Here is an 11,040-nt window from a genome sequence, read left to right on the forward strand (position 1 = left end):
CCAATTTGAGCCGATAGGACATTCAGAGAAGAGAACAGGTACAGTATACTACTGTATTTTTGTAATTGCAAATTTACTGTACTACACTATATGCAGCTGTTTCAATAGACATTTGTAAAGTTAATCACTGTATGTATTGTACTGCATGAATATGTTTTGTAACTGCACAACTACTTTTTGTAGAATTGCAAGGCTGCCACATGCAGGTGGAAGGACAGCTATATTCACTCGGGAGCAAGAGGACGTTATAGTTGGCATGGTCCTTCAAGATAATGCAATACGACTCAGAGAAATCCAGGAACGAGTGAATCAAGACAACACACACTTCCAGGGAATCGACAGTGTGAGCATTTCCACGATTGACCGTGTCCTCCATCGTAACAGGATGCGAATGAAACAAGTATACAGAGTACCTTTTGAGCGCAACTCACCAAGGGTGAAAGAACTGCGAGCTCAGTATGTGCAAGTAAGTGTACATTCAGAAACATTTACTGTAATCCAGATTGTCTACAGTACTAACACATACTATGTGAATGACATTACTCTTCAGTACATACAATGTATGTGAATCAGAAGCCTAATTGTACTCTACAGTATAGCACTGTCTCTGTACGACTTACAAAATCCTACATACAGTATATTGTATTTCTACACAGACAATATTTGACTTGGAATCCTTGGACAGACCACATGAGTTCATCTTTGTCGATGAAGCAGGCTTCAATCTAACAAAGAGGAGAAGGAGAGGCCGAAACATGATTGGACAGCGGGCCATTGTTGAAGTCCCTGGTCAACGAGGTGGCAATGTCACAATCTGTGCTGCTATCAGCAACCATGGTGTTCTACATCACCATGTTACACTCGGGCCATATAACACCCAGCACCTTCTAAGATTTATTGTCAATCTAAGATATATTTTATTTGAGCAGCAGGTTCAAGAGCAGCAGGGTCAAGAGCTAAATGAGAATCCCATTCCCACCTATGTGATAGTGTGGGACAATGTCAGTTTCCACCGAGCTGCTCAGGTAAGGGAATGGTTTAACATCAATGGGCAGTTTATGAACTTGTACCTCCCTCCATACTCGCCTTTCCTGAATCCGATTGAGGAGTTTTTCTCCTCTTGGAGATGGAAAGTGTATGATAGACAACCCTACACCAGAATAAGTCTGCTGCAAGCCATGGATTTAGCCTGTGGTGATATAGGTGAGGAATCATGTCAGGGCTGGATACGGCACACAAGAGGCTTCTTCCCCCGTTGCCTCAGGAGGGACAATATTGCTTGTGATGTCGACGAAGTGCTCTGGCCTGACCCAGCCCAAAGACAAGAAGAAGCACATTGATCACATGTTTACTCCTTTGATTTTTGTCCCTTTTAGTATTGTATACTGTAGTACAGTGCATTGTAGGCTTTAAACTGTACAGTACTGACTGTATTACAGTTTTTCTCAATTGCTAAAACACTAAAACCCATTGACTGAACAAATTTCTCAGTTGCCTCGACTCATTTAGCTAATTATGCAGTCTGTTGTCAATACCTTAAACCATTTCACATGGTAAAACACAATTTGTAGATCTCACTTAGACTTTTCAGCAAAACTCTAAACACATTCTCATTCTCAAAACACATTCGGCACTCTAATGCACATGTCATCCATACTGGTAAACATAAGAGGCAACAATCAAATACAAATAGAGAACATATGTCACTGATTGAACACAACCACTCAAAATTGATTTAACCTGTTTCAAATGATGCGACACAACCAATATAAGCAGTTCAGAGAGCAAACAGGTTGTTGAAGGTGGGAAGGAGAAAGTCTGAGAATGGATACTGTAGTACAGTGCATTGTAGGCTGTATACTGTACAATGGACAAATTGTATGGCCCTGAACATTGTGCTTTCCATTTATTAACAGTACTGACTGCTCAATAGATTTTGCCTGGTTGCAGGTTCATATCAACAAAGAACAAGAATTACAGTATCACAGAGACAAAGGACAAGTTTGTGAGATGCAGGGTAGAGTACTGTAAAAATAGGGGTACAAGGAGGAGGAAGAACAAAAATCTAAATTGCAAAGAGCAAAGCAGAGTAGTAATTTCTGATCAATTTTGAGCTACTATGATAGAACATGTTTTCGTTCATCAAAAGACAATGACGGAAAAATATGAATATTTTTTTAGATAAAAAAAATGTACTTCTCCCTGAGAATTTTATGTTTTGAACAATGTGTTTTCTATTTTTCGGTGTATTGTTTACTGACTGCTTGAGAGTGTATATCATTTTGATCACTTTGTTTATGATTTGAGAGCAGTGTTTGATTTTGAACACATGTCAAATTGTTTTGAGGCGAATGTTTCATTTTGCGAGAGGAGTCAGAGGTTATGTAAATAGTGCTTGAAGATGAGGTTTTGTGTTTAATGTTTTCAGGAGATGGAGCAAGGTTTCAGAAATTGTGTTTTAGCAATTGAGAAAAAGTGTCATGCATGGGCATAGCACCCTCTGCTGCTGTGATTCAGAACAACATGCAGAATGCAAATGGTAAACAAGTTGCAAATAATGACATACAAACATACAAAAAGTTAACAACAGTGTTTTATTGTCTTCGTGCTATGATAATGCGTGCCATAGTATGATACACTAATAGAAAAACTAGTCTATTGATATGTGGCATTCTACGTATGAGGATATTTTGTTAACAAACGTCATGCTCAGACTACATGCTCTTGCTCCTCCTCTCCTTTGGTCAGTTGGTTCATTTTCTGTAAGTTAAACACTTGTTGTTATATAGACCCACAGTTCATCCCAGGTAGTCTCCAGATTCTGTCTGCCCATCATCGCTGCCTTCCTCAGTGTCGTCATAGTAATACTCCTCTTCATCCTCCTCTTCATTCAGACGGCCTTTCAGAACCCTCAGCTCTAATGTAGAGACAGATCGGGGGGGGGGGGGGGGGGGGGGGGGGGGAATGAAGAAGCCAATGGTGAAAACACCCATTACAAATCATATGCAGTGTTGGACTGGGATCTTACAGATGGAATGCTTTATGGATAGTATTTGCTGCCCTGTCTCACCCTGTCTGAGCACCGTGAGACGGGCGGACGCAGACGTCTCCCCCAGTGCATTGTGGGAGATGCAGGAGTAGATCCCTGCGTCTGAGAGGTGAAGATTCTGTATCTGCAGCCAGGTAGAGACTGTGTACCTCTGGGGGCCACCTCGAGCCTGGGAGGAGGAGAGGGAGGGCGGAGTCTGGGTATACAGGACCAGACACAGGCCACATAAATACACCAGGTGTACACCACGTGCAAGTCCAACTTCAACAACGGAATGTAAACTTTGACATAAATAAATAGTAAAGTGGTACACTGGTGACATCATTAGACCTGGACAGAGATGTGTGGATCGTCCCCTGGCAGGAAGTTGTCACTGCCCTTCTTCCTCCAGCTGAGGTTGGGCAGAGGGAAGGCAGAGACCTCACAGCCAAACACAATATCGTTTCCAGTGTAGTTGGACAGGTCTCTGGGGGCTCTGGAGATACGAGGAGCTGAGCCAGAGAGGAACGCCATATAGAGACCAGGGTTTACATTGTGGCTCTTTTCACAGAACATATCCACATTACTTTTTTAAAATATAAATAATGTAGTGAATCTTTAAAGCTGTAGCTCTTTTAAGACCTTAAAACCATGTCACAACAGCAGTCTCTCTACTCTATTATTAGACCAATAGCTTTAACCTGACTGATGCTATAATAAGAATTGACTATAGTCACCAGAGTAGCATGGTCCCTGTCCAGTGAGCCTCAGTGTGGTTCCTTTCCGGCTGGCTGCCTCTCTCAGCTGACACAGGTTGGGATAGGTGCGTCCATCAGAGCCACACACAGAGCCCTGTGCCTCACACACACACTTAGGTTCTGGTTCACCCCTCCTGCGGCCCCTCCGTCCTCTCCTGGTTCTCCTCTGGCAAACCAACCCCTCTCCACAGCGCCCATAGAACAACTGCGCCCCATCCGGGTCACATTGCTGCCCCTCCACGTTGCCACACTGCTCACAGCAGCCGCAGCTGTCCTGCACTTGCCCTGCTGGACAGTTAGAGGGCGCCAGAGGGCAGCGCTCCCTCTCACACTCCCCACAGCCCTCGCCCTCCTCCCATAGACGCAGCCAGCCGCGGTGCTGGGGGGGCACCCCAAGAATCAGATGGACAGATACACTCACACCGACACACATGCACAACCACACCCCAGCCCAGGCCATGGTATGTGCTTCCCACAACAAACACACAAGCGCAAATGCTCTCTAAGTCAGTCACTGTCAGAGCAATTTCTCCTTGGAAACTTACAGAAAGACGAATGGCTGCAAATGGCTCGTTTCTGTAGAACCCAAACCCCTGGCTCTGTCCAAAGCTGGAGAATGTTGATCTGGTTGTTATTGTGTAAAAGCCTGTGGCTGTGTTGTTCTTCTCTGAGCTGAAGTAATATAATAAATGTTCCCTTCTGTCTTCAGTGCCACGTTGGGTTGGTCCTCCTCTGGATTGTTGGATTTCTGTGTTTGTTCCAAATGCCTTCTTCTTTTGTTCACCTTTCTCAAATAGTGTCTCCCGTTTGTGTTTCTCCAGTTTTAGAGAAAGCGATTCAATTCTGCACGTAAAGGAATACTTCTCTCTTCTCTTCTCCCGTCTTCTCTCCTCCGTCACAATGACTGCCTTTCTTCATGTGCCAGTGTTCCTCGGCAGGCCTGGAATGGTGCAAGAGTTTCAAAAATGCCACACCATATAAAAGAATGCCCCTCAATGTCTATTTCACATAGGCCTCCTCTCCTACAAATCTGTCATCCGCACAGACCATAAGTAATCTCCCATACACACTGAAACATGTATCTACGTTAAGATGGCACGTAAATGTCAATTTATGATGACATCCTTTCGATTTTATCATCCCTCTCTCTCTCACTTTCTATCAGAGCCACTCTGGCTAGTGGAGCCATGTGACATTCCTGGGTCTGGCAATGCTTTGTGTCTGCCAGTGAATCTGTCTGCATTTTGGGAATACACATGCAAGAATGTTATTTAATATCTCTCAGTTGTTTTGTGCATTTTTGAAACACATGTTTTTTGTTATTATTTGGTAAACAAATTGTTTAAAGCTGAGATACAAAGAAACATATTGTTCTGCCTTGAGAGTTTGGGGGTATCATTTGCAACGATATAACATCATCTTGGATAAGAGGATGGCTTGAATCATGTCCAAATTAGAATGGAAGTTTTCATTTTTTATGTTTTTAAATATCTGTTCATAATGATGATTCATTACTTCCTCCTGCCAAAAGAATATGTTAACGATGCTTGTACATTTTTTGTGTCAGGGTAATATTTTTTTTCTAACTCTGTAGTTTCTGTTCCTCCAATGTGGCCATAGCTGGCCAATCCAATGCACAAGCTCATTGCCACCACAATTACGGTACTGTCTCTAAATAGTCAAAGGCATGGTTTCATCCGGTGAATTCTGACGTCAGAGCATGTGAGGCTTCGTTGTTTGACGCCGTCCACGTATCAGCGTCAAGAAGTGCGCATGTGGTCCGTAAATGTTCCAACTGAACTGGGTGACGCTACAAAAATAAAAGTCCTCTCTTATAAATAGAAATAGAAAGTCAAATATGATCATTTCTGATAATACAATTATAACATATTTAAGTCTCTAAGAAAATCGAGCTCTTCCTGCATTAATTATATCTGCTTAAAAAGTCAGGAAAAGGGCTTTAAATGGGCTTTTAATTTGAAAGAAACGCGCATACGCTACCGGATGTAGTATTTGATTGCTCTGACTTACGCATGGTCCACGTATCTGAACAGGAAACAAGAAATATGTCCAAACAACTGCACTGGACAAGGGAGACTTATTTCAGGTGATATCTTTATTTTTTATTGCCAGTCGTTGACACACACTCTATCTGTACTATATTCATCGGACGTCATCTTTCCCGCGAAGACAATTCCTGGAGAAGAGGTTCAAGTAAGTATTTTAATTCATGTATGATCTCCTGGGTGAATGACAGTGGTAACTTTCATCCAGTGGTGACAGTTTAGCTGCAATAACTCAGAAGAGTTTCATGTGAATGTCTTGCTAACTTTACCACATCAATAATGTTCTTGTTAACTGCCGATTTTTTAGTTGGATAATAGACTTCAGACTCTAGTGGCTGATGATTTACAGGCAGGATTGTCACGCATAATATAGCAGTTCAGTTGCTTTTTAGAATTGAATATGTTGCTGATGTGTCTTGAAAAAAAGGTTCTGCCAGGGCTCAGTCATATTCCGGTTATGTCTTGGAGTTAATTGCAACTGCAGTATAATGTGATCTGGCAGAGACACTTTCTTCAGAAAGTATTCAAATATATTGAAAATGAAATTATAGAACTAATTTACATAAGTATTCAAACCCCTGAGTCAATACTTTGTAGAAGCACCTTTTCTGTGAGTCTTTTGGGGTACGTTTCTAAGAGCTTTGCAGACCTGGATTGTACAATATTTGCGAATTATTCTTTTAAAAAATTATTCAAGCCGATTTAAGTCAAAACTGTAACTAGGCCACTCAGGAACATTCAATGTCATCTTGGTAAGCAACTCCAGGGTAGATTTAGCCTTGTGTTTTAGGTTATTTTTCTGCTGAAACGTGACTTTGTCTCCCAGTGTCTGTTGGAAAGCAGACTGAACCATGAAAAGTATACCCATAACATGATGCAGCCACCACCATGCTTGTAATTATGAAGAGTGGTACTCAATGATGTAGCTTTGCCCCAAACATAACGCTCAGTATTCATGACAAAAAGTGTATTTCTTTACCACATTTTTTTTGCAGTATTACTTAAGTGCCTTGTTGCAAACAGGATGCATGTTTTGGAATATTTTTATTCTGTGCAGGCTTGCTTCTTTTCACTCTGTAATTTACGTTAGTATTGTGGATTAACTATAATGGTGTTGATCCATCCTCAGTTTTCTCCTATCCCAACCATTCATCTCTGTAACTGTTTTTTAAAATCAACATTGGCCTCATGGTGAAATCCCTGAGCAGTTTCCTTCCTCTCCTGCAATTTAGTTAGGAAAGACGCATGTATCTTTGTATTGACTGGGTATATTGACCCACCATCCAAAGCATAATTAATATCTTCACCATGCTCAAAGAGATATTCAAAGTCTGCTTTATTTTAAAAAATTACACATTACCAATAGGTGCCTTTTCTTTGCGAGACATTGAAAAACCTCCCTGGCTTTTTGGTTGAATCCGTGCTTGAAATTCACTACTCGATTGAGGGACCTTACTGTATGTGTGGGGTACAGATATGGGGTAGTTATTCAAAAATCATGTTAACCACTATTATTGAACATGGAATGAGTCCATACAACTTATTATGCGATTCCTTACATTTTTACTCCTGAACTTATTTAGGCTTGCCATAACAAAGGGGTTAAATACTTATTGACTTGACCGTTCAGCTTTTAATATTTTATTAATTTAGAAAATGTTCTACCAACAAAATTCCAATTTGACATTATGGGGTATTATGTGTAGATCAGTGACACAAAATCTAAATGTAATCCATTTTAAATTCAGGCTGTAACACATCAAAATGTGGAAAAAGTCAAGGGGTTTGAATATTTTCCGAAGGCACTGTATGTTACCTATTCATCATCTGTTTCCTGGTTGTACAGGTGCACTAAGTGGTGACGTGGGTGGGGTGGGGCACTGAAATTGAATAGTTGAACTACATACCTCTTGCCATTTATTTTCTAGCTTTACAAGCACTCCAGGTTTTATGGGTTGTTATCTCTAAGACAAAAGGTAACCTGGGCTGTCCTGAAATATTGTGACAGTCTCATTAAAGCCAGGCATTGATCTAAGGTAGATCTGAGACCGAGCACATCTCTAGAATGTTGCTATGTGCACTAATGATTGTGTGTCGTGTGTTGCTGGTGTGTGATGTGTTTTGTCTTTGTAAGGCAGGGGGTCACAATGGCACAGAAGGTCCTGGTGACTGGGGGAGGAGGCTATATCGGCAGCCACTGTGTGGTGGAACTGATTGAGGCAGGATTCTGCCCTGTGGTCATAGATAACTTCAGCAATGCCGTCCAAGGTAAATGTCCTTAGTTTGCCTAGTGCGGCTTTGCGAGTAGGCTAATACGGCCTATGACACTCTATCTGTTTGTTTTGTGTGTGATGCTGACACTTACAGTATAGGTGTGTTTGTGTATGTGTGTTGATCATTGTTCCATATCCTTTTGTTTTTTGGAGGAGAAAGGGATGTCCCTGAGAGCCTGCAGAGGATAGAGAAAATCCTGGACACCAGCATTGAGTTCTATGAGCTGGACCTGCTGGACCGCCCAGGCCTGGAGAAGCTCTTCAAACAGGTTTAAAACTACACATGTATCCCTGCTGAACAGTGTTCACAGGCTTCAACTAGGCCCCAGAGGATTTCCTCTTCAGGTCATGGAGTCAGGGACAACTCCTGGCCCTATTAGCATTTTTGCTCAAGACCTTTTGTCTTTGTTTTGGTTTCTACCTGTTTGTCTCTGTCTTCATGTCCTAACAGCATTCATTTAGTGCTGTAATGCACTTTGCTGGTCTAAAAGCGGTGGGTGAGTCAGTTGAGCAGCCATTGAGGTACTATCAGGTCAACCTCACTGCAACCATGAACTTGCTTGAGGTAAGCGAGAACGCCTCAATCTTAACTTGCCTTGCATTTTTTTGAAGCGACCTAATATGTCATGGCATTCACTGCTGCTTGCCTAGAACTGCTACCAACGGGCACGAGTGCTTGTGGGTTGATTTTATAACTTTGTAGCACTGTACTTGTCTTTTACTTTTGACCCACTACTAGTGTTTGTGTCGCTTGCAATAATCTCAACCCGCTTCCTGATGTTAGTCTGCATGCTTAAGCGTGTGTGTGCCTTAGATTGCTGTCTCAAGGGCTGCTGTCTATCCGTGTGTGTGTGTGTGTATGTGTGTGCATCTGCATGCCTCCCAGGTGATGCAGACTCATGGCGTGCGCAATCTGGTCTTCAGCAGCTCAGCCACGGTGTATGGAGACCCCCAGCGGCTTCCCATAGACGAACAGCACCCTGTTGGGGGGTGCACCAACCCCTACGGCAAGACCAAGTTCTTCATAGAGGAGATGATTATTGACCAGTGTAAGGCAGAGAAGGTACTGTACCTACCCCAGGTTCTCTATTCAACATCACACACACCCTGGCCATCTGTCACATACGTCCCATGCATGATAGATGTCCTGAATAACAGTGTGTACCAATGTGTACAACAATACTACTGTATGTATTCACAGGACTGGAACGCGGTGCTGCTGCGCTATTTTAACCCGATCGGGGCTCACTCCTCTGGGCTCATCGGAGAAGACCCTCAGGGCATCCCCAACAACCTGCTGCCCTATGTCGCCCAGGTAACCACAAGCAATGTTTATCCACCTTGAATGACGCGATATATACCACTGAGTTATTCCTTTTCTAATCTCTGTTCTTGTCACTGGGATGTAGTATTGTAATTGACTTCACTTTATGTGCTGTGGTTCTCTCGTCGCTAACCCAGGTGGCCATTGGGAGAAGAAAACACCTCAATGTGTTTGGGAATGACTACGATACTATCGATGGAACAGGTAACGATGACTGACTTTATGCTTAAACAAAAGTGGGTTGATTGACATTGATTGAAAACAACATTGAATAGAATGAAATCAAAATCATAACCGTCTGATGGTAAATGTCAAGTCATATTTTTTGTGTGAAATGCATCCAATTCGGAAAATAATCCTTCTCCTCTTTCTCTCTTTAGGAGTGCGAGATTACATCCATGTTGTGGATTTGGCCAAAGGACACATAGCTGCCCTCAAGAAACTGAAGGACAATTGTGGATGCAAGGTACAGTATACCGACTGCCTGAATTACCTGAACACACTATTACCTGAGTGATTTTTCCTGTCTTTCCTCATTCAGTCACAATTTCTCAGGTCTTGGCCATGTTCATATAGAAATGTGACATTTCCCCCCTCTCTCTCCCTCCCTGTATCTCACTCTCTAGGTGTATAATTTAGGAACGGGAACCGGTTACTCTGTGCTCCAGATGGTGAAGGCTATGGAGAAGGCCTCAGGGAAGGAAGTGAGTGACTTGAGACTCTTTTAAAAACTTCAGAGCCTTCATCCATCAGTATTCCTAGATTTATTTCCTCTTGATTGTAGGGAATGGTATCATTTTTAGAACTACATGTGTAGAAAGCGGCTACTTCAAGCAATGCCTGTCTGGCGGCTAATTTCAGATCAAACCATTTCACGTGGGGGTGGTTGTACTGTAATGATTGTCTTTGCCACAGATCATGTACCTGATCGCCCCTCGGCGAGGAGGAGATGTAGCATCCTGCTATGCTGACCCCCTTCTGGCTGAGAAAGAGCTGGGCTGGAAAGCTGACTTCGACCTGGAGAGAATGTGTAAGTACACCTTTATTGAACCACTACTACCCTTTTACTTTCATTGTTACTCTGAGTCTGTACATCATTTGTCAACACAACACGACAGCTCCAGGCCTCAGTTCAATGCACAATCTTGATTACAAAGAGCGAATGTTTATTCTCATAATGTCATACCTCTGGTTGTCTCCGAAGGTGAGGACCTGTGGCGCTGGCAGTCCAAAAACCCAACCGGATTCACTAATAACAGCCCGTCTTCAATATGATGTCACTCAATGCTCATCTTCTTCACGTACTCCTATGTTACTGGGCCAAAGCAAATCATAAAGTTCTTAATTTTTCTTTCGCGTTCACACATGAAGAGACCTCAAGACAAAATGAATGATTTATATTTCATAATGACTTAATATTATGTTGTTGATTCCATACAGGTACTTCTCTAATGCTTAGGTGAAAAATACCATGTCTTGTCTCTCTTGTCATTTGTATGTATTGTCATAGACATTTTCTCTAATGATATAATAGCTGAGTCAATAGCCATAAAAATGGGGAAATAAATACATTTTCTGTGTCATTGTGAAA

General features: G+C 42.2%; 2 protein-coding genes across 5 annotated transcripts; one reads left to right on the forward strand and one right to left on the reverse strand.

The window, feature by feature from the left end:
- Positions 1–2,575: 2,575 nt before the first annotated feature.
- Positions 2,576–4,977, reverse strand: LOC110505423 (kazal-type serine protease inhibitor domain-containing protein 1). 2 transcript variants are annotated; one of them, XM_036963011.1, is made up of 4 exons: positions 3,766–4,977; positions 3,380–3,540; positions 3,071–3,218; positions 2,576–2,917 (listed from the first exon to the last, which is right to left on the reverse strand). In XM_036963011.1, exons 1-4 carry the CDS (start codon positions 4,244–4,246, stop codon positions 2,799–2,801), a joined length of 909 nt encoding a protein of 302 aa, XP_036818906.1. In that variant the 5' UTR covers positions 4,247–4,977; the 3' UTR covers positions 2,576–2,798. The 2 variants fall into 2 exon arrangements, with proteins under 2 accessions (XP_036818906.1, XP_036818905.1); XM_036963010.1 differs by having other exon boundaries at positions 3,071–3,245.
- Positions 4,978–5,791: 814 nt separating this feature from the next.
- On the forward strand, positions 5,792–11,040 carry LOC110505424 (UDP-glucose 4-epimerase). 3 transcript variants are annotated; one of them, XM_021584627.2, is made up of 11 exons: positions 5,792–6,000; positions 7,987–8,120; positions 8,276–8,394; positions 8,577–8,690; positions 9,012–9,188; positions 9,327–9,440; positions 9,587–9,653; positions 9,830–9,915; positions 10,076–10,153; positions 10,365–10,479; positions 10,654–11,040. In XM_021584627.2, the coding sequence occupies exons 2-11, from the start codon at positions 8,000–8,002 to the stop codon at positions 10,722–10,724; spliced, it is 1,062 nt and encodes a 353-aa protein (XP_021440302.1). In that variant the 5' UTR covers positions 5,792–6,000; positions 7,987–7,999; the 3' UTR covers positions 10,725–11,040. The 3 variants fall into 3 exon arrangements, with proteins under 3 accessions (XP_021440302.1, XP_021440303.1, XP_021440304.1); XM_021584628.2 differs by having other exon boundaries at positions 8,279–8,394; XM_021584629.2 differs by having other exon boundaries at positions 8,282–8,394.

The sequence above is a fragment of the Oncorhynchus mykiss genome, chromosome 25, assembly GCF_013265735.2.
Source record: "Oncorhynchus mykiss isolate Arlee chromosome 25, USDA_OmykA_1.1, whole genome shotgun sequence".
Lineage (NCBI taxonomy): Eukaryota > Metazoa > Chordata > Actinopteri > Salmoniformes > Salmonidae > Oncorhynchus > Oncorhynchus mykiss.

Coding starts and splice junctions, on each gene's coding strand:
- LOC110505423 (XM_036963010.1), bottom strand. CDS start 4,246: ATGGCCTGGGCTGGGGTGTGGTTGTGCATGTGTGTCGGTGTGAGTGTA. Junction 3,541..3,765: donor ACAGGGACCATGCTACTCTG/GTGACTATAGTC, acceptor TCTCTGGCTCAG/CTCCTCGTATCTCCAGAGCC. Junction 3,246..3,379: donor ATCCACACATCTCTGTCCAG/GTCTAATGATGT, acceptor CTGTATACCCAG/ACTCCGCCCTCCCTCTCCTC.
- LOC110505424 (XM_021584627.2), top strand. CDS start 8,000: ATGGCACAGAAGGTCCTGGTGACTGGGGGAGGAGGCTATATCGGCAGC. Junction 8,395..8,576: donor TGGAGAAGCTCTTCAAACAG/GTTTAAAACTAC, acceptor ATGTCCTAACAG/CATTCATTTAGTGCTGTAAT. Junction 9,441..9,586: donor TGCTGCCCTATGTCGCCCAG/GTAACCACAAGC, acceptor TCGCTAACCCAG/GTGGCCATTGGGAGAAGAAA.